General features: G+C 35.5%; 1 protein-coding gene across 1 annotated transcript; it reads left to right on the plus strand.

Moving 5' to 3' along the window:
• The first annotated feature begins 1159 nt into the window (after positions 1-1159).
• On the plus strand, positions 1160-1906 carry LOC132799566 (putative ubiquitin-like-specific protease 1B). Its single transcript, XM_060811749.1, has 3 exons — positions 1160-1273; positions 1354-1616; positions 1732-1906. The coding sequence occupies exons 2-3, from the start codon at positions 1444-1446 to the stop codon at positions 1868-1870; spliced, it is 312 nt and encodes a 103-aa protein (XP_060667732.1). The 5' UTR covers positions 1160-1273; positions 1354-1443; the 3' UTR covers positions 1871-1906.
• The last annotated feature ends 21332 nt before the right edge of the window (positions 1907-23238 follow it).

The raw sequence follows: 23238 nt of genomic DNA on the forward strand, positions 1-23238 counted from the left end.
TTGATGAATTAAATAAAGAGATGGCATCGTTAAGGAAGATGCTTTGTTCTGTTATTGACCAACAAAAGCATCAGGTATCATTTAGACAACTTAGTATACTTTAGTGTTTCAGCATTATTAAATTATATATTATAATTCAGCAATTATTTGTTGTTAGAGTTTGGGAACTGCAAAATAACCATTGTGTTTTGCAGGCCGAACATCATATGCACAGCCATTCACCATCATCTTCGGTGTGACCATCATCCCCTGTGGCACCGTCATTTGGAGAGCAAGCCGAAGAATTTGATGCACCCATAGACGGTTCCAATGGTAGGAAGGAGGATGATGATTGTACTACACCGTTTGAGCCTATCGTACCTGAAGGATCCTATGTGGAGGATTCCTGGGCTTTGGTGCCATATCGGCCTTTGCATTTGGGGTGGGATATCGGTGCTTCAGCTGACAGTCCACATCATGACCAATCAGTTGAGATTGAGGTGGAAGATTGGACGCATAACGTTGGTGATACAAGCCGATTCAGTAGAGTTTACCACCAGCCACATCACGTCATCTCTCCTTACACCAACCCATGTAAAAAGAAGGTCAAATTTAATCTTAATCGACATATTGATGCATTAAAGGAGAGGGCATTCGATGAGTGGTATAGGGTGGCACCGAACAAAGCAATCTTGTGTACATCTTATATGACGGTGCGGAAGAAATTTTTTGCTGAGCTACTTCCGATGTAAGTTATATGCTTTATGTTCATGTAAAATCATTGTGTTCCTACGTTTGGAATGATGTTTTATTTATCACCTCACACTTGTTACTTATTTCCTTTAATGTGGTTTTGCAGCATATTGACACTATTTTGTATTTTATACTAAAAAGGTGGTTTGAGAATGAGAAGATGTTCACCAACACCTGTGCCATATTATGTTACTGCGTTGCTTAATGTTATCTATTTCCTTTAATGTGGTTTTGTAGCATATTGACACTATTTTGTATTTCATACGAAAAGGCTGTTTGAGAATGAGAAGATGTTCACCCACACCTGTGCCATATTAGACGTGTTATTTTGGGTACGATGATGGGATGTTACTGCGTTGCTTAATGTTATATTGATGATATTTTATATTGTATATATTTCATTATTTGGCAGTCATCCATTAAAGGGCGTTATCCCATATGGAGGGCATCTCGTAGCACATGTTTATGTGATGTGACCCTTCGTAGCTATGTGCGTGGGAAGTCACCCAAACCTAGCGTGCCGTGGCGGAGATGTGATTATGTAAGTCCCTACATATATTTAAAAAAATTCTCACTAAGTTTCCCATTTTGTGGATAATGAGGTTATGTTCTAATTTGTAGGTGTACATCCCTATCAACAATGGAGGCGCGCATTGGTTGGCAGCATGTGTGGACTTGAAGGCTCGACATATTGATTTATACGATCCAAATATGGGAAATAAATATGTCCAGAATAAAGAGTTGAACAATGCGGAATGCCTTACGTATATGCTGCCTTACCTATTGAAGGATGGGGGATATTACGAGAAGAATCCGGACGTGCCTCCCACTTTAGAACCATTCACGATGACCATGATCAAAGATGCACCCCGCCAAGATAATGGGTATGAATGTGTTGTCATTTAAAACAACTTCTATTGCTGCTGTTTTATTGTGGTTACGTGTGGAAATACACGTGGTTGGTTTTCATTAATGCTAATCATTAATGCTATTCTGCAGGGGTGATTGTGGCGTCTACGCTTTGAAATTTATTGAATACAAGAGTAGTGAGGAGAATCTTTCATTTGGCCCGCAAGACATTATGTTTTTTAGAAAAAAATATGCTATTGATTTGTACTTTAATAAACTTTCAATGTAGATCGTATGTTTAATGTTATGACACTCTATACTAATGTTATCTTAATATGCTGAACCTATCTTTAGTAATGATAACTGTTGAAAAAAAAAAAAAAGAGAAAAGAAGAACCTCAATTGTGATAAAAATTAAAACAAAGATGATTACCGATGGTGCATTGATAATTCCCGATTCACCATCGGTAATTACCGATACGCTTTCGGTAATATCAATTAATATTTTTTTTTCCAAATACTAAGCCAATGAGTGTTTCCGGCAACAACATGCAAATTATACATTCATCAATGCCGCCAAACAGCAAAACCCCAAATGTTCCGAAAACGTTCTCCAATTGGAAAAAATATTTAATTGCCGTAGGTTTAATCGGTAATCACCGAAACCTCAGTGGTAATCATATTTTACCAATGTTATGGCCTCCACAAGTCCCATAATGTGTGTTAAATGCAAACACATGCAACATATGGATTCTCAAATTATCCTAATGAGAGAAAATCCCAAAATTGCTTAAAAAGTTCTCAAATTGGCCAAAAAAATACGATAACTGTAGATCTTCCGTAATTACCGATGAAACCTTCGGTAACCAACATATACTCTCTGGAAAAATTACCGTAGGTTTCATCGGTAATTATCGAAACCCCTATGGTAATCATATTTTACCCCCCACAAGTCCTTTTACGTGTGTTAAATGCAAAAACATGCAAAATATGGATTATCAAATGATCCTAATGAGAGAAAACCCCAAAATTATTTAAAAAGTTCTCAAATTAGCCAAAAAAAATGATGACTGTAGACCTTCGGTAATTACCAATGAAACCTTCGGTAACCAACATATACCCTCTGGAAAAATTACCGTAGGTTTCATCGGTAATTACCGAAACCCCTATGGTAATCACATTTTACCAATTTTTTGGGCCCCACAAGTCCCCTTACGTCTATTTTCATGCAAAAACATGCAAAATATGGATTATCAAATTATCCTAATGAGAGAAAATCCCAAAATTGCTTAAAAAGTTCTCAAATTGGCCAAAAAAATACGATGACTGTAGACCTTCGGTAATTATCGATGAAACCTTCGGTAACCAACATATACTCTCTAGAAAAATTACCGTAGGTTTCATCGGTAATTACTGAAACCCCTATGGTAATCACATTTTACTAATTTCTTGGCCCCCACAAGTCTCCTTACGCGTGTTAAATGGAAAAACATGCAAAATATGGATTCTAAAATTATCCTAAGGAGGGAAAACACCAAAATCTTTGAAAACGTTCTCAAATTGGCCAAAAACAATACGATGACTGTAGACCTTCGGTAATTACCGATGAAACCTTCGGTAGCCACACATATACCCTCTGAAAAAATTACCGTAGGTTTCATCGGTAATTACCGAAGGTCTACAGTCATTGTATTTTTTTGGCCAATTTGAGAACGTTTTCAGAGATTTTGGGGTTTTCCCTCCTTAGGATAATTTGAGAATCCATATTTTGCATGTGTTTGCATTTAACACAGGTAAGGAGACTTGTGGGGTCCAAAAAATTCATAAAATGTGATTACTATTGGGATTTCGATAATTACCGATGAAACCTATGGTAATTTTTTCAGAGAGTATATGTTGGTTACCGAAGGTTTCATGGGTAATTACCGAAGGTCTACAGTCATCGTATTTGTTTGGCCAATTTGAGAACTTTTTAAGCAATTTTGGGATTTTCTCTCATTAGGATAATTTGAGAATCCATATTTTGCATGTGTTTGCATTTAACACACATTATGGGACTTGTGGGGCCCAAAACATTGGTAAAATGTGATTACCAAAGGGGTTACGGTAATTACCGATGAAACCTAGGGTAATTTTTCCAGAGGGTATATGTTGGTTATCGAAGGTTTCATCGGTAATTACCGAAGGTCTACAATCATCGTATTTTTTTGGCCAATTTGAGAACTTTTTAAGCAATTTTGGGATTTTCTCTGATTAGGATCATTTGATAATCCATATTTTGCATGCTTTTGCATTTAACACATATAAGGGGACTTGTGGGGCCCAAAACATTGGTAAAATGTGATTACCATAGGGGTTTTGGTAATTACCGATGAAACCTACGGTAATTTTTCTAGAGAGTATATATTGGTTACCGAAGGTTTCATCTGTAATTAGCGAAGGTCTACAGTCATCGTATTTTTTTTCCAATTTAAGAACTTTTTCGGAGATTTTTGGGTTTTCTCTCCTTATGATTATGTAACCATCCATATTTTCCATGTTCTTGCATTTAACACACGTTAGGGGACTGGTGGGGCGATAACATTGGTAAAATGTGAGTACCACTAGGGTTTCGGTAATTACCGATGAAACCTACGGTAATGTTTAAAGCAAAAACAAATTGAACGTTTTCAATTTTTAATGCCGTTTGATCTCTTACTTTGTCAAAATTTATCATTAATAATGCTACATTTAGCATGTTATTGGTTGGAACACACATGATTGAAGTTATTGGATGGAATTGCGATGACTCTTTTACGACGGTGTACAAATGTCAATTACCGACGATGCATCGATCATTATCATTGGGCAGTAATATCATCCATGCAACAGTAAGAAACATACAAACAACTAAACCAAAAACTGAACATAGAATGATATGTTATCAAAACAATACGACAGATGAATTTGACAACGATGAATTTGACAACAAAAGAACACATAAAACCAACGTCTATTATGCCAAAACACATGTTAAGCGGTTAGGCAACTTATTGTATTCCTGACTACATTGCATACACACGCATACCGCATAACATGGCCCCATTGTCTGAATATAGCATCGCGCGATTGATGGGCCTTCGGTTCAATGATGCTGTTGGTTGGTAGTGCTATCAAGAGGTACGGCGGCGGAGCATGATCGGCTGTTGTGACCAATCTGTTTGTAGCTCCCGCATCTATATTGATGACGCTCCTCTCCTTGAGATTGAATCCTCTTCTTTGTCGGTCTTTTTGACTATTTGCCAATTTGAGGTGGAAGTACAACCTGGTTTATGACATCATCTAGAGCATGCCACTAACATTTATCTCCAAGTGGATATATGGTTTCTGAATATGCATCATGGAGTGAGTCAACTGAGTAATGCGCCGAGCAAAGGAAATATGAGAAATATGTCGATGCTTACATGCTGCAATTGCATGGACACAAGGAAATCCATCAATGTCAAATTCCTTGCATGAGCACGTCTTATTTTCTAAGTTAACAACTCCAATGAACATGCCATGGCCAACAACTTGAAACTCATATAAGTTCATTGGCATAACACGTAAGCCTCTGCCATTATTTGAGTGCTCTTGCATGATTGTTTTCAACCAATTAGTAACAGGAGTTTCAATTGCAGCTGCGTTAGTTCGACGTTCATACCACCACCTTTGCAAGACATCATGAATGTGAACTAGTAATGGCAAAACAGGTTTATCCCTAGCATCAATAAGCACAAAGTTCATGCTCTCTGCGATGTTAGTTGTCATTATTTTTTATCTATTGCCCGGAAAATGTGATCTAGCCCATTTTGAAGGACTTGCATCCTTGAGATATTGTACAATTTCAATACTAACCCCTTCTAAAAGCTACATGGCCTTATCAAAATCCTCAACAATATATGCTCTAGCTGCATCATTAAAAGTTGATATAATCGCATTGACATTACCTTTAAACTTCTTAGCACATAAATTTGTACCAAGATGATATGTGCAGTGGCCATGGTGATTATTAGGGAAAACTGTACATATTGCTTTTGCAATGCTCTTGTGTCTATCCGATATAAAAGCTATATTCGAATAATCCCTAAACGTTTCTTTAAAGCTCTCAAAAAACCACGTGTAAACCGCATCCATCTCCCCAGGGACTATTCCATAAGCAAGTGGATAAATTTGATTGTTCCCATCCAAACATGATGCAATATATAAAAAACCTCTATATCTATTCTTCAGTGTAGTTCCATCGACAGCTACGACTCTCCGCATATGCTGAAACCCTCTAATGCTAGCTCCAAGTGCCATGAAAAAATATAAAAATCTGTTTTGATTTTCAGTTTCAATTTGAGTAAACGTGCCCGGATTTTTGCTCTTCAAAACGTGACTCCATAAAGGAAGTTTTACATATGAATCTTCTGGCGTGCCCCACAAACCTGATAGTGCAACTTCCTTAGCGGTCCATGCTTTGTCGTACCTTATGTTTACTCCGTAATTAGAGCGAATGTCATGCACGATATCTCGAGATTTGTATTGCCTTGAAATCCCATCAAACGTTGGCTGGATGATGTCTCCGACAACTGAAATTGTTGCTTGACGATGATCCCTTTTCATGATATTTAAAGAGCAAATATGCTCATCCTTGAAGGCCCTAATCATTAAGGCCTCTGTATTATCACCATGTAGTTTGGTAGCACGCATTTGCCACATGCAATTGTCATTTGCACCTACAACCTCATTCGGACTCTATCTAACTTCTTGACCTTGAATTCAAAATTTCTCCTTAGTGCGTAAAGACTAATCTTCTTCTGTAGCGCATTCTTACTCGCAAAGAGTTGGTTGATTCAAATGATTTCATGGGCATTGACAGATGAGAAGCGACGATTAACCCTAAGTTCAGCAATGGTTGCGGTAGAATCCTGTCGAATGTCCAAATGGTTTTCAGTACAAGGAGAGGCAAGCACATCATCATTCACATTATCAATTGGACTATTACCATAAGGAGACTCACCATGCCGACTATCACCAGCTGAAAGTCCTGAATGTTGGGTCCAACAAATGTCACGTAACCCATCTTCACTACGATCAGTGTTGACCTCAACCTCAAATTGTTCATCTTGATCATAATCATGTCCACGATATTCATTCATATCATTAATGTCGAAGCACTCATTATCATGATCATGTTCCACAAATTGCACATTGTTTTCACAAATTTGATTTTCAGAGAATCCAGGTTGAGTTTCCGGCACATGAAGTTCGGTCGCTGGGGATTGCATTTTAGCATCAGAGGTAGAAGTAGCTGTCTCGAGAACTGCAAATAGTGGGGCAATAGTCATAAATCCTGAACTTGTAGGTATCCTATTCACAACACATCCAGCAGTATTAATACTCTGTGGAACCCTGGATAACACATCAACAATAAATGGAGATCTATCTTGAGGTCTGTGTGAACTATACTCTTTTATAAAACTTTGTAGGTCTTCATCATTTTCCATAACGTACGGCTCACATGACAAACACACATGGTATATGAACTTGAAGATTAATTGATGTTGTGTAGAATCTAAGTTGAGAGCGTTGTAGACAACATCTTCAAGTTCTGCCAACGTACAATTCCTTTTGATATGTATAATCTTCGTTCTTTGATGCTAGTATCTTCAAGTACCTTCAGAACATACACTCCATGTTCCATCATAGAACAGTAAAACTAAAATTTATGACATTGAGCACAAAGGGTTTACCAATTCAAAACATACTAAGTATCTACTTTTCACAAGCTTATGGTACTTCGTGAGGTCGTATGACTAAAAATAATTGCAATCCTAGAATCTTTGCTGGAAGGTTTAACTATAATCCTGAAGCAAAAGTAATGAAAAAATACAAATGCATTTTCAGTAAATGAGTACAGAAAATAAGCCAAACAATTATGTTATTAATGCCTAGTGGAATAGCATTTTAAATGCAAATGAGTAAAATAGCATTTTAAATACAAATACAAATGCATTTTCAGTAAATGAGTAAAGATAAAATACAAATGCATTTTTTGTAAATGAGTACAAATGCATTTTAAATGTTGCATATTAACACCTAGTAGAATAGCTACTCTTGACAGACATAGTGGATCAAGTAGATTAAGATGTCGAATTTGTGGCACATGTGCTAAATCATAACATAATGTTAGCCTAAATGGATGCAATGTTGACAATGTGGTGTTCTGTGGATTATTTTGTTAAACATCATAAATATAGTTACATTTAGCATGTCATTCGCTTACAATAACATTAGAGAAGTGGACAAATTCGATTTTCCGATCGGTTTGATTTTAGAAAATGGAAAAATTAAATATTCCGATGGAACCGCCGTTAAATTTTCCAACAAGCAAGTGTTTCATAATTACTGATGGACCATATGTAACAAACAAAGGTTGTAATTTTCAAATGGAAATTTCTGAACCATTTATGGATTGTTTTACCTAAAATAGCACCAACATAGAACTTGCACTTATATATCATGTCAAAATGTGACAAACAATGAATCCAATATAAGGGAAAAATGTATACATATCTGTACATATATTTATATATATATATATATATATATATATATATATATATATATATTTGTATATATATACACATACCAAAAAATCTTTAACTTTGATCCGCAGAAATGTACAATTTAATTACACCCTTTTGAAGTGTATGGGCTCCACACTGAAGATTTTCAGTCTTGTTGTTATCACAAAAAGTTGGGGGTATGTAGGGAGAGTGAACTGAACTGAAGGTGGTATTGTGTTTTCTGCAATGGTTCGTCAATGCGAAGAAAGGCTGAAAGGTACGTAACCAACAAAAGAGAAAGAGAGAGGAAAACACACAGGATTCATTTAATGTGGTAGCAAGGAGAGTAAGAGAGAGGGATAGAAGTTAATGAGGGTAGATGAGAAATGAGAGATGGTAAAAAAATTTATTTTAATATTTTCCACTTTATTCGACAGTTAATGAGAAATGAGGGTAGATAAGAAATGGAAAACTGTTACATTTGTTTTACACTTTCATATCCATTTATTTAAATAGTTTCCATAAGTGCACAATTAATTCCCTCCTAACAACTCCGTTTGGACATACTACCATAGAGCCGCATTTTAAAAGTGATTGGAAGAAGCTTGCAAGCTGGGAATAGTCTACAATCTAAAACTAACTACATTTCAATGCATACCATTCAAACAAGTTCTAATGGTCAGAAACTAGAGAGCCAATATTTGAGAACTCAATTACCATCCATTTAAATTATCATCCTTCTTATTTATTGCTTTTCCACATATCAAATAATATGAAGAATTTAATAATGAAATTGGGTCCTTACACATCATATTGACACGAGAATCATGTACAAAAACTAAAAACAAAATCTGAATTAGCAAGAGGAAATTGTACAAGTGTTTTATGAATAAAAACTAGAGAATATTACAGCTCCTATAAAAGCCTCTGTTGGTATCAATCCCGAATTGATCCAATGTTCCCCATCAATGTCAAAATCTTGAACACCAACTGGCACCACAATTAGTATAATGCCAAACTTTAGTGACAGCATTAAAAGCATACGGGGCACCTCCACTAAAACGGAGACCGATTTGATACCTAGATGAAATCAAACGAAATATTTGCAGTTAGTTACAATATTTAGCATACAAGTTTCAAAGAAAATAATTAAATACCTAGAGGATCCATAAAGAAGTATAAAGGTTCAAATCTAACAATTGAGGCAATAGCTCATACCTAGTAATATCCCTTGCTCTCTATAAATTGTAGAGAACCAAAATCCAATCTCATAGACTGATTTGCTAAAGGATGCCCAAATCTCCAAAACAGCCAAAAAAGGAAGAATGTGAAAATGTTTTCCATCAAATTCTTTTGCTACTTCCTTGTCAACCTCTACCAACCTTCCAAAGTGCAGCATCAAATTCATCCACCAGTAATCTAACAAGTACAAAACATGTAGCAGAGAACAAACTACACATCACAGATGCAACAAATCAAACAAAACATCAACATGATCAACATTCAACAATGCTTTGGAATGCCACTAACCAAAAATTAATAAAAATAAATAAATAACAAACAGTAGAAGAATAAGAAAAAACATACCATTACACAACACAACTACGGTAATAAAAAGATAAGCAATGGCACCAGGCAACTAAGTACAGCAAAGACATACATTAAATAAGTATCACATGCAACTACGTAAAGCAATAAATTAAATAACTATCACATGCAAAACCGTGAGTAATGAACAGTCAAAGTTTTACCCTTATTTTGCAAGAGCTCATTTGTTCTATCTATGGAGAAACCACAAACATTACTTAAATTTAATAGCATCTTGCTACCATTTTTAGAGTTGTCAAGGAAAAGATTCATACAAATCTAAAAGACCCAAGTATCCGTAAAAACAACGTACACCTAAATGCAGATAAAAAAATTGCCACTACAGAATGCATCATATTTGCAATACTAAATGCAAATTATCAAACACGCAGGAACCTTAAAGGCAACAGATTTTGCATCATAATTAGATGTATAACCATAAGCAACTAACCATCATTACTTAATCAATTTTTCATACCAACCACAAATTTCCAATAAATGGACAAAATTATTCTAAATTTCATAAATGTTTTAGAGCCTTTAGCATATATGTTGAACATTCCTTACATAATTGCCAATGAAGAGTTCACGTTAATATTCAATTTCATTTCTGCTCTGTCATTTTCCAAATAGAACTTTCAACAAAATAACTAACAAATCTTGGGTTTTTATTCAACAAATATTCCACTCATTAGCCTAAAGCCACTTAAAAAAATGATTACATAAGCTCCTGCACCTTGATGTCAATGGAATAGGGTAAGCCGTAAGTCTCAATAGCTCCAAAATTGTCCATGACCCTCCAAATAGAAGTTTGAAACATCCATCTTTCAGACTAACTATTCAAAGGGCAATCTTTTCTTTTATAGAGTTGGGGAACCGTATTACAAACCCCCAACTTTAACCAGTTCAGCCATCAAGCTCAATAGGAAAAAAGGAACTCTTGTCCTAATAAAGTTAAAATTACTTTTACATAAATATATATATATATATATATATATATAATGAACAACAGACAACAAACAACAAAAACCAAATGCAACCCCTAAATCATCATAGGAGACGCTTTTGATGAGTGAGAAATAAGAGATACGAGAATCTAAACCTTTTGCTCATTGTCTTCTCTCTTGAGATAGAAGAAGAACTCCGTGTAAAGTGAATAGCAGACCTAATTCCAAAAACTCCAACAGTTTCATTCACATACAATCACGATTTTCTGTTTACTTCGACATAAAAACAAAGGGAAAACCTCACAAGACTCTGACTGACAGGCAAACCAATCCAAAGCTTTCGCACTAGAAGGCACAGCGACCTTTAGAAATCCTCACAGAATCACATATGAAATAAAAAACAAACAAAACGACATAGTATCAAAACAGCAAAGTGAAACGACATAGTATGTGAAATGAAAATCACATACGAAATTTTCCAGTACCTGAAACCGAAAGAACCCATTGGAGGTAGAAGGAGGATTCAGCTTCAACTTCCCACAGCATCTTTGATACTCTCTAATCCCTTCTCAAGCGTCAATGCCGGGGGTAGAGTATGTGTAATCCAAGTCTCCACCACAAAATCCCCGTCCTCCATTCCCGAATCCTTGTCGATTTCCATTATCAGACTGTTAAATCGCACACCGAACACTACCTAAAACAAAAATTACAAAAGCATAAGGAAAAAAATTATAGAAATAGCAAAAACAAAAAAAAACGTAACCCTAATTTCGATTCCAACTTATCCCAAAAGCAATCAAAAAAAAAAAAAACACCCCACAAATGTTTTAAATAAACCCTTGAAACCAATCAAATCGAAAAGTTAAAGGAAAAATGAAGCAAACAGACCAGGCATTTTATCAGAGAGGCCAAGTGAAACAGCAAGCTTAGGCATCTGCTTCTGCCATGTAGTACCACCCTTGAGCTTCGTATAAAAATCCACGTCCTCCTTCTTCACAATACCCTAATTTCGAATTCCAAACCATCAATTTCTTTCTTTGTATGGACTTTTGGTGACCGGAGAGACGAAACGGGGTTGTTTGGCAAAAGGGCAACTAGGTGAAGAAAGCTTAATGGATGAATGAGAAGAGATGAGCCAGCTTTAGGGAAGCATGATAAAAGAGAAGAGAACAGTCGAGTGAAGAAAAAAAAAGAAATAACATAAAATAAAAAAAAGTAAAAATATTTAATTTGGATATAAGAGTATTTTAGGATTATTAAAAATTGAAAGGGTAGAAAAAAAAAAGATAACAAATGAAGGGGTAAAAATTGTGAAACTCATCCACTCTTGCCAACTCAGCAAGATTAGTTGAGCTCTAACTATTTAGTTAGTTAGTGATAAAACAAATTAAAGTTTGTTACGTCATAACCGACCATTAGCTTTGTACATGAGCTGGAAACAACTCTGAGATGTATTCTGTACAATTATATTCTCTCTAAAATAGAAGGACATACTTGGTCTTTTTCTCAGTTCTTTCCAGATTTTTCTTTAATTTCCGCATGGCAAATATTACAATTATAATTTTTTGGGCAATTGGATGACAAAATTAAATTTGTTTATTCGAGTTTTATAAACTCCAATACCAGTGTGTCAAAAACTATTAGCGAGTTCAATATAATAGCAAAGAAATAAGGGGACATTTGATAGTTTTTCATGTTTTTCTTTCAATGCAATAAAACTATGGCTCATAAAGGAAGTTAAACAAGAAATCACAGACAAAAAGCAAACGCAACTGTAGTCTAAAAGAACCAATTTTGGCTTGTTTAAAAATCCTGTACATGTGATCAAATTTCTAATCCAACATATACTAAATCATTAATTAAATAAATAAACCACATATGGCCGAATTTAACACTTTAATCCATGGTCACCTGCCATGTTGAATCTCCCCTAAATAAAGATAGTGGTATGGAAAATGGAAATAATAAAATTATTAAATTATAATGACTTTTATTTAATTAATGATGAACTAAGTACAAAGTTCCGACAAATTCTTAGTTTTTTCACAAGGCAAAGTCCCGTGAACTATGAGAATTATTTATCCACCAATCCATCTCCATTTGCGTAGATTCCCACAGAAAGTCCTAATCAGGAACCAGTTCAACCTTCTTGATATGGTGATATGTCCAATAACCACTCCAGCTACTACTCCACATCCATATCCAATTAATACTACTTTCCAAGAAAAACCATCCCCCGATTCTGATTCATTTTCAAGGTCAGAACTTGATGTACCAATGAAAATCCACATAACCCTGAATTTCCTTCATAAGAGGAATTAAGAAATGTATCAAACTATCTGCCTTGTGGAATGGGTCCTGTGAGATTGTTCTTTGACATGTTCAAATATGCATGAAATGTGAGGCTTGTTAGTTCTTGAGGTATTCTACCATAGAGCTTGTTATTAGAGAGATCTAATGATTCAAGCTCAATTAGATTCCCTAAAGATGGCGGAACGAGGCCTGTGAAACTGTTACTTGACAAATTGAGCACAACTAGGGATTGAAGATTGCCTACTGTACTTAGAATTTTTCGCCAAATCTGTTATTTGAGAGATCAATGGATATGAAAATGGTTAAGATCTTCACCAATGTCATTTCTTTCCCTTGTTCATTACAACCACTGAGTCAACATAATAACCGGACTTATCTCCCATATAATGCAATTGCGACCCATTTCCATCAGCAAGTTTTGTCATGGAACTCCAATTACTAAAGTATTGTGATGGTAAACTTCCACTAAAATTATTAAAAGAAAAGTCAATGATGTTGGAATATAACCCGCTATGCTGACATGGAGGCTAATGCAGATGTGGATAAATGAGGCTGCATAGGTGTATTTCATAGTGGCTCATATGCCACGTGTCATAGAACTAACTACAAGAATGAATGTGTGAGTGCGTGAAAGTGTGAGAGAGAGAAAATACAGATTTATGCTTTAGAATAAATTTGTAATTATTACATTTATGATGTAACCAGAAATATTTTGGTTTACTGTTACATTGAGGAAATATGAAAATATACAAGCTGAGCTCATGTTTTTCTCTCTTCTAACTTTTCTCTCACCTAACTTTTCTCTCAACCTATCATCATCTTCACTACAAAATATACCAGTAACTACAAAATTCTTCAAGCTCTATTAACATGGTATCAAAGCTTGTCGAATTTGAGTTGGGAGTAAACACTGTGATTTAAAAAAAAAAAAAAACAGAGTTCTAGTAAATCTAAGCTTGACTAGAGAGTGCAAGCTAGAGCTTCAGATCTGCATCATCAATAGCTGGATCTAAGGTAAGAGCTCCAATATTTTCAGGTGAGAACTATGAGTTCTGGAGAATCAAAATTGTCACTATTTTCAAATCCTTTGGGCTTTGGAAATTCGTGGAGAAATGAATCCCAATTTCTGTTGGAAAGAAAAAGGAGAAGTGTGAGAAAGCTGAAGGAAGTTCAGTAATGGAAGATGATGGAGTTTTACATGAAGGATGCAAAAGCTTTGGGAATTATTCAAGGTGCTGTTACAAATAAGATCTTCCTAAGGATAGCAAATGCAGAGACCTCAAAAGAAGTTGGGAGCTTTTGTACAAAGAATTTCATGGTGAAAATCAGGTAAGGTCTGTGAAATTGCAAAGTTTAAGGAGAGAATTCAAATATACAAAGATGAAGGATGATGAAACATTGTCTAGTTATCTAACTAGGCCAAATGATCTAATAAATTAGATGAAAACATTTGGAGAAACTCTATCTAATGAGAGAATGGTTCAAAAGGTATTAATTAGCTTGACAAAAGCATATGAACCTATTTGTTTAGTGATAGAAAATACTAAGGACTTAACATCGGTGGAATCTCAAGAAGTAATTGCAATTTTGAAGAGTCAAGCGCAGAGACTTGACTTGCAAATTACTGATTCCATAGAGAAAGCATTCTACTACATTGTCTGTGAATTCCAAAATACAGAACAAGGGAGTAACACAAGCTAATGTAGCTAAGTTCAGAGGTCATGGTATTCAAAAGAGAAGAAATGAGAACCTAAGCAGAGATTTTAGCAAAGGTTTCATGGAACTTAAATGACAAACACACATGTTGCAAACACTATTCACGGTGGAAATAAATGGCAAGTTGGAGGTAGTCAATAAAATTCAAAACCACAATGTAAAACCTATGGCAAATACCATTTTGGAGAGTTTAGGTTTAAAGGAAAGCCAAAATGCTATAATTGTGACAGGTTTGGACATTGGACAAGAGAATGTACAAATGGAAGGAATGTGCAGAAAGCCAATTGTACAAATCAAATGGAACTATCAGGGAATATGTTCTATGCAGCTAATGAGATTAGCGGCTCAAGCAAAAGCAGTGAATGGTCCATAGATAGTGGCTGCAGTAACCACATGATAGGGTATATCAATTTATTGGTTGATGTTAAGAGAAATTTGTTTGGAAGAGTCCAAATGCCTAATGGAACACTAGAGAACATAGCTGGGAAAGGTACAATCGTGATTGACACTGACAAGAGAAAAAGACATATCAAAGAGGTATTGTATCTACCTGGTTTGAAAGAAAATCTATTGAGTGTTGGTCAAATAGATGAGCATGGTTATTATCTAATGTTTTGTGGAGGAATGTGTAATGTTTATGATGGACCAACATTAGAAAACCTTGTTGTGAAAGTGAAGGCAAAGACAAATCGATGCTATCCATTGACTATGACATCGAGTGAGTAGATTGCATTAAGAGTTCAAGCTGAATTCAGTGTGGAAACTTAGCACAAAAGAATGGGACATCTTCATTTGAATGCTTTTTTTGAACTAAAGAAGAAGGATATGATTTTGGGATTACCAAAGCTTGGAGAAATGATGAAGGTTTATGAAGGATGTCAATTTGGAAAGTAGCATAGAGAAGTCCTTCAAAAGAATGGTGCATGGAGAGCAAATCAGCCACTGCAACTAATTCATACTGATTTATGTGGTCCAATGCAGACAGAGACACTTGCTGGAAATAGGTATTTTATGTTATTTGTAGATTATTGTACACACATGGTTTTGGTGTACTTTCTAAGAAACAAATCTGAAGCTTTTATCTGTTTTAATAAATTCAAAGCAATGGTTGAGCTGCAAAGCAGTTTTAAAATTAATTGTTTAAGGAGTGATAGAGGAGGAGAATTTCTTTTTGCTAAGTTTATAAAATTCTGTGAATTTAAGGGAATTCAAAGGCAAATGATAATGGCCTACACTCTTCAACAGGATGGGGTGGTTGAAAAGAAGAATCGAGTGGTTGTTGAAATGGCTAAGGCCATGCTACATGATAAACAGATAAACAGATACCCTATTATCCGTGGGGAGAAACTGTTCATACAGCTGTGTATTTGTTAAATAGGTGCCTCACCAAAGCTTTGAATGGTGTGACTCCTTTTGAAGCTTATAATGGAAGAAAACTTGGTGTAACACATTTGAAAATTTTGGATCTCTTTGTTATATTCATGTACCAACTGAGACAAGACAAAAATTGGATTCCAAAAGTGTAAAAGGAATCTTTGTTAGCTATGGAACCTATGAGAAAGAATATAGGGTATTTGATCCTATAGCTAAAAGGCTGATTTATCAAGGGATATTATATTTGATGAAGAAAATTCATGGGATTGGAAGAAAGATGGGAGAAATGATGGTGGAAGGTTAATTTCAATAACCAGGGATGCTTGTAAAGCTTCAGAAGAGGTGAATTTAGTATTCGAAGATGCTTACCAAACACCAGGAAAGTCAGCACAAAGTGTCCTTAATTCAAGAGAGGCTACAAATAGCAGCAGGAACATTTTGAATACACATAGGAGCATAGGTATGGATCCTGCACACACTGAAACTAGTGAAAGGCATGCTGAATTTGATCATACACCAGTAAAATGGAGGAGTTTGAATGATATATTAGCAAAGTGCAATAATTGCATCATTGAACCTGAAGACTACAATGAGGTAGCAGAAGATCAATCCTGGAGTAATGCAATGACAGATGAGTTGAAAATGATTGAGAAAAACAAAACTTAGGAGTTGATGAATAGACCAACAGATAAGCCTGTAATTGGTGTCAAATGGGTGTACAAGACTAAACTCAATCTAAATGGCTCAATTCAAAAGAAAAAACAAGGTTCATGGCTAAAGGATATGCACAGAAACCAAGAGTGGATTTTAATGAGACTTTTGCTCCTGTTGCTAGACTCGATACTATCAGGACTTTAATTGCTTTAGCAGCTCACAAAAGTTGGAAATTGTACCAGCTTGATGTTAAATCAGTTTTTTTAAATGGTGTGCTGCAAGAGGAGGTTTATGTAAAACAACCAGATGGTTTTCTCATTGAAAGGCATGAGAATAAATTGTATAAACTTCACAAGGCACTATATGGGTTGAAACAGGCTCCTCGAGCCTGGTATAGTGAGATTGATGCATACTTCAGTGAGAGTGGTTTTCAAAAGAGTCAAAATGAGGCCACTATTTACACAAAAACTAGGGGAGAAAAAGCAATACTAATTGCTACTATATATGTTGATGACAGAGTATATACAGGGAATGATGATGAAATGCTGCATTGGTTTAAGGAAGATATGATGAACAAGTATGAAATGATAGATTTAGGATTGCTGCATCATTTTCTTGGTATGGGAGTAATACAAATAGGTTCTAGCATTTTTGTGCACCAGAAGAAATATGCTTCTACATTGCTAAATAAGTTTGGCTTAACAAATTGCAATCCAGTTCTCACACCATTGATTGCAAATGAGAAACTAAGTAAAGAAGATGGAAGTGGAGCTGTAGATGAAGAGATGTATCGGAGAATTGTGGGAAGTCTTCTGTATCTTACAGCTACAAGACCAGATATCATGTTTGCTGCAAGTCTTCTAACAAGATTCATGCATTGTCCCACAAAGAAGCATCTTGGTATAGCAAAGAGAGTACTAAGATATGTTAAAGGTACTCTAGAATATAGTTTACAATATGCCAAGGGAAGACAACTAGTATTAGTGGGATATTATGACAGTGATTGGAGTGGATCTATGGATGACATGAAGAGTACGTCAGGATATGCTTTCAGTTTTAGAAGTGGGGTGTTTTCATCGGCCTCAGTCAAGCAAAGCTGTGTTGCTCTTTCTATTGCTAAGGCAGAATACATAAGTGTCTCAGAAGCAACTACACAGGCAATTTGGCTTCGGTTTGTACTAGAAGAATTTGGTGAAATGCAAGTAAAAGCTACACCTTTACATTGTGATAATATCTCAGCAATTGCCATCACTAGGAACCCAGTTTTTCATCAGGAAACCAAGCATATTGCCAATAGGTACCACTTTATCAAAGAAGCTTTGCAAGATGGAATTGTAGATTTGACAAATTGTGCCTCTAAAGAACAAGTTGCAGACATATTTACTAAGTCTTTGCCAAAGGACATGCTCAATTATTTGAGGAAAAAGCTTAGAGTTATTTCAGCACAGAGGTTACAGGGGAGTATTGGAATATAACCTGCTGTGCTGACATGGAGGTTCATGCAGATGTGGATAAATGAGGCTACATAGGTGTATTTCACAGTGGCTCATATGCCACGTGTCACAGAACTAACTACAAGAATGAATGTGTGAGTGCGTGAAAGTGTGAGAGAGAGAAAATACAGATTTATGCTTTATAACAAATTTGTAATCATTACATTTATGATGTAACCAAAAATATTTTGTTTTACTGTTACATTGAGGAAATATGAACATATACAAGCTGAGCTCATGTTTTTCTCTCTTCTAACTTTTCTTTCAAGTATCATCATCTTCACTACAAAATATACCAATAAATACAGAATTCTTCAAGCTCCATTAACATGGTATCAGAGCTTGTCAAATCTAAGTTGGGAGTAAACACTGTGATTTAAAAAAAAAATAGAGTCCTAGTAGATCTGAGCTTAACTGGAGAGTGCAAGCTAGAGCTTCAGATCTGCATCATCAAGGCTGGATCTGAGGTAAGAGCTCCAATATTTTTGGGTGAGAACCATGAGTTCTAGAGAATCAAAATGGTAACTATTTTCAAATCCTTTGGGCTTTGGAAATTCATGGAGAAAGGAATCCCAATTTCTGTTGGAAAGAAAAAAGGGAAGAGTGAGGAAGCTGAAGGAAGCTCAGCAATGGAAGCATATATGGATTGTAGGTTATGCAAGAGGAAGATGCCTTTAGAGAACTCACACTTCAAATCACACCCATCAAGAGAGAAGGATGTCAACCAAGTCAAATTTACCAAGGATTCAAATTGGAGGGGGGGGGGGCGCGGGGAAGAGGAGGATGAAATGTTCACTTGCTTAGGTGAAGGTCTCTTAAATTTGTCAAGTTTTTGGTAAACAAAGTTTGGTCAACATTTCTAAGAAATAAAATATCCATTTCATCAAAACCATATGAATAAGATGAAAGATCAAGTGAAAACAATTTTGTCAGCCATGAGATTTCAGATGGAATAATCCCAGAAAACCCAGAAAAAGAGAGGTTGGGATATGTTAACCTCAAAAGCTGTCCAAACTCAGAAGGAATGGAGCAAAAGCTGAAGTTGAAGTTGTTGTAGGCAAGATTGACCTTTTAAAGTTGATTCAATCTGAATAGGCTGCTGTTTGGGCGCAAAGGACCTTGAAGCCAACTCATGCTCAGGTCTAGACTTACAACATGGCCAGTTATCTTATTGCATCTCACACCATCCCATGAACAACAACCATTACCAGCTTTCCAATTTTTCATTTTTGGATATGAAGCATCGTTATCGAAGTAAATATTTTTCAAAGTAAATTCTCGTTTTAGCTGCATCAAGATAGATCTTTGGTCAGGGAGGCATTTCAGGCTAAGCATAGAGGCATTGGTTGATGCATTCAAAGATTGTGAAATGATGAAGCAATAGAAGATGATGACGAGGTTAAGTAGAAGATAATATTGATTGCTCTCAGGCTTCTTTTTTTTCATTGTGTATGTTAACTTTGATGAGTAAATTCAGGAACTGCTTGCACACCGAGAGAGTTTAGGAAACAAGAATTTTGGAGGGAATATTTATATATCATGTAAAAGTTGAAGGTATATTGGATAAAAACCTTCATATTCTACCACATCTATATATATACTACATGAAAAATGAATACCGCCCTGAAACTGACCTATAGCCGACTGCTAGTTAGCAGAATAACCTTGTCAAAGATCTTATTTTCTTTATAAATTATGTGCTGTTTAGATAATGGTGTCTATTTCTTTGTTTACAACAGATATCTTTCAATTATTCTCTGCTTTACCATTAGTGTTTATCTAAATACTTCTGTTGTTGTTATTTCGAAAAAAAAAATATATATATATATATATATGTTGTTGCACTTCAACAGTTATTTGTCCAATTAATTAATATGTAGGAATATTCTTTAATACTTCTCATTGTTTTTGGGCTCTTAATTAGTTTTCCTAGAACAAAAAGAAACAATATATGAGGGTGATAAAAGATTAAAACCAAACGCGATGCGAGAGTGTATATGATAGTATTATTAATTAATTGGCTTTTGTGAGAAAAATAATCCTCAAATCTGGTCACCTATTTATATATATATATATATATATATATATATATGTGTGTGTTTACAAGCTGTTAAAAACAGAAGAAAGAAGGGAATTTTGCAGGTCCAAAATGGCATCATTTTACTGGAGCAATAATGAAGGGCAGAAAGGATATTTCATAAGTTACTTGCCATGTTGGAGCTGCTGGAGTTAGTTGAATGCACCGTTTTTTGTTTTGGATATATATGTATATTTAGTCTTCTTCTTGCTGGTGCAGATAGAAAAAACAGAGAGCCAAAAAGGGAAAAAATTGCAGATCATGTGTAGCTTTGTGCGAAGAGAGTCCCGTGAGTTTTAAGAGCCATTTTTTCTTGTTTTTCTTTGTGCTCTCAACGTGGGTTTGAGAGAGATCTCTATGGAGATTGAAGAGTGAATGGGTGTATTGGGATCTCGGGTACTGGTTTGGGTATTCTTGTGTGAATCCACCATTGATGGTCTATTATTAAGCTTGTAAACACCATTTTTCTATAGTGCAGAAGCTCAACACTTGAGCAACGAGGACATAGGTCGATTTTGACCGAACCTCGGTAATTTTGTGTGTTCTTGTTTAGTATTTTCTTTATTGAAGTGAGTTCAAGAATTCTACAACAGTGGTATCAGAGCCTTCATATTCTAATCTTGAAGAAAATTTCTCTGATTCGTGTCTTTCTGCACTTTGGGTTTAACGTCAATTCTTGGTCAAATTAATTCTGAAATTGGGGTTTTCTTCTTCAATCCTCAACAATGTCGGCCAAGCTGGAGTTGGAGGTCTTCAATGGGAAGGGTGACTTCCTATTATGGCGTAAGAAAATGAGAGCAGTCTTGGTACAAATGAAGGTGGTCAAAGCAATTGATAATTCCTTCTCTGAGTCTGTTACTGAAGAAAATAAGATGGAGATGGATGAAATTGCGATGAGCACCATCATTTTGCATCTTTCAGACAACGTCTTGAGGAAGGTGGATGACGTCAAAACCACTGCTGAAATGTGGACCAGGTTGGAACAACTCTATTTGGTAAAATCTCTCCCTAACTGAATCTTATTACTAGAACAATTTTTTGGTTTCAAAATGGATGTAGCTAAAGACTTGGATACCAATCTTGATGCTTTTAACAGATTGATATTAGATCTTGCTAATTGTAAGGTTGTCTTTAGTGATGAACATAATGCTGTGATATTGCTTAATTCATTGCCAGAAATATATAGAGAGGTCAAGAATGCTATAAAGTATGGTAGGGATGAGTTGTCTTTAGACATAGTGGTGAGTGCCCTGAAATCAAGAGACTTAGAGTTAAAATCTGAAAACAAAGGTGAAGGTCTCAGTGTAAGAGGCAGAACTGTCAATAGAAGTTGGGGTCAAAATGACCATAAAAGTAAATCTAGAGACAGTTACAGGTCTAAGTCTAGGCCTAAAGGTAAAAGGTGTTTCTATTGTAAGAAAGAAGGCCACTTCATTAAGAGTTGCTTTAAGAAAAAGAGAGATGAAAAACAAAAGAGCCAAGAAAGTGGAGACTTGGCCATAGCCTCCATTGAATCAGACCCAGCAGAGATTCTTGCTGTCACCTCTAAACAAAATGGCTTTGAATGGGTGCTAGACTCTGGTTGCTCATTCCATATGTGCCCAAGTTTAGGTTGTTTTCAATCCTACACTAAATGTGATGGTGGTCAGGTGCTTCTAGGTAATAAGCTGTCATGTCAAGTTGTTGGTATTGGTGATATTCAATTACAAATGTATGATGGCACTGTGAAAACACTTTCTTCTGTGAGACATGTTCCTAGTTTAAAAAGAAATCTGATTTCTCTTGGAATGCTTGATGATTTTGGTTATTCATGCAAAACTGAAAATGGTCTAATGAAAATTACTAAAGGTGCACATGTTGCCATGAAAGGTGTTAAGAAAAACGGTTTGTATATTTTACTTCGTAAAACTGTTAATAATTCTAGTAATGCATCTGTTGGGTCTTTTGTGGATAAAACAAACCTATGACATAATAGGTTGGGTCATATTAGTGAAAAGGGTTTATATTATTTGAATAAGCAAGGTGTATTTGGCAAGGATATGATCAGCAAGCTTGATTTTTGTGAAAATTGTGTTTTAGGAAAACAACACAGGTTGAGCTTTAACTTAAGCACAAGTAAAGCTAAATTTGTGTTAGATTATGTGCATGCTGATTTATGAGGCCCTGCCAAAGTACAAACTCAAAATGGAATTAGATATTTTTTATCCATTATTGATGATCATTCTATGAAAGTATGGATTTATTTGTTGAAATCCAAGGATGAAGCTTTTACAAAGTTTAAGGAATGGAAGTTACTTGTCGAAAATCAAACTAATAAATTTGTAAAAGCTTTAAGGACTGATAATGGTTTGGAGTTTTGTAATAATGAGTTTGATATTTTTTGTAAAAACCATGGTATTTTAAGGTATAGGACAGTAAAGCACACACCATAACAAAATGGTGTAGCTGAAAGGATGAATAGGACACTGCTTAATAAAGTGAGATGTATGCTTATGTCTTCTGGATTGCCAAATTTATTTTGGGGTGAAGCTGTTATGACTGCCATGCACTTGATTAATTTGTCTCCATCTACTATTTTAGAGTTTAAATCACCTGAACATGTTTGGTCTAGAAAGCAACCAGATTATAAAAATCTTAGAATGTTTGGATTGCTGCTTATGCACACCAATCTGTAGGAAAGCTTGAATCTAGAAGTGTGAAGTATGTTTTCCTAGGTTATGCTCAAGGTGTCAAGGGATTTAGACTATGGGTTAGAGAAAATTCAGGTTTTAAAGTCATAATAAGCAAGGATGTGATATTTGATGAAAATACTATGCCTTGCAAAGTTACTAAATCTGAGCATGAATTGGACAAGAAGCAGCTTGTCTTACCAAATCAGGTGGAGAACCAAGATGATGATGATAATGGTCAAGGTGTTGATGAGT

Source organism: Ziziphus jujuba, chromosome 10 (genome assembly GCF_031755915.1).
Source record: "Ziziphus jujuba cultivar Dongzao chromosome 10, ASM3175591v1".
In the NCBI taxonomy this organism is placed as follows: domain Eukaryota; kingdom Viridiplantae; phylum Streptophyta; class Magnoliopsida; order Rosales; family Rhamnaceae; genus Ziziphus; species Ziziphus jujuba.

Bases quoted from the DNA above. Each gene is read 5' to 3' on its own strand.
- LOC132799566 (XM_060811749.1), top strand. From the start codon at position 1,444: ATGGGAAATAAATATGTCCAGAATAAAGAGTTGAACAATGCGGAATGC. The intron at 1,617-1,731 runs GTATGAATGTGT...GCTATTCTGCAG, and splicing joins GCACCCCGCCAAGATAATGG to GGGTGATTGTGGCGTCTACG.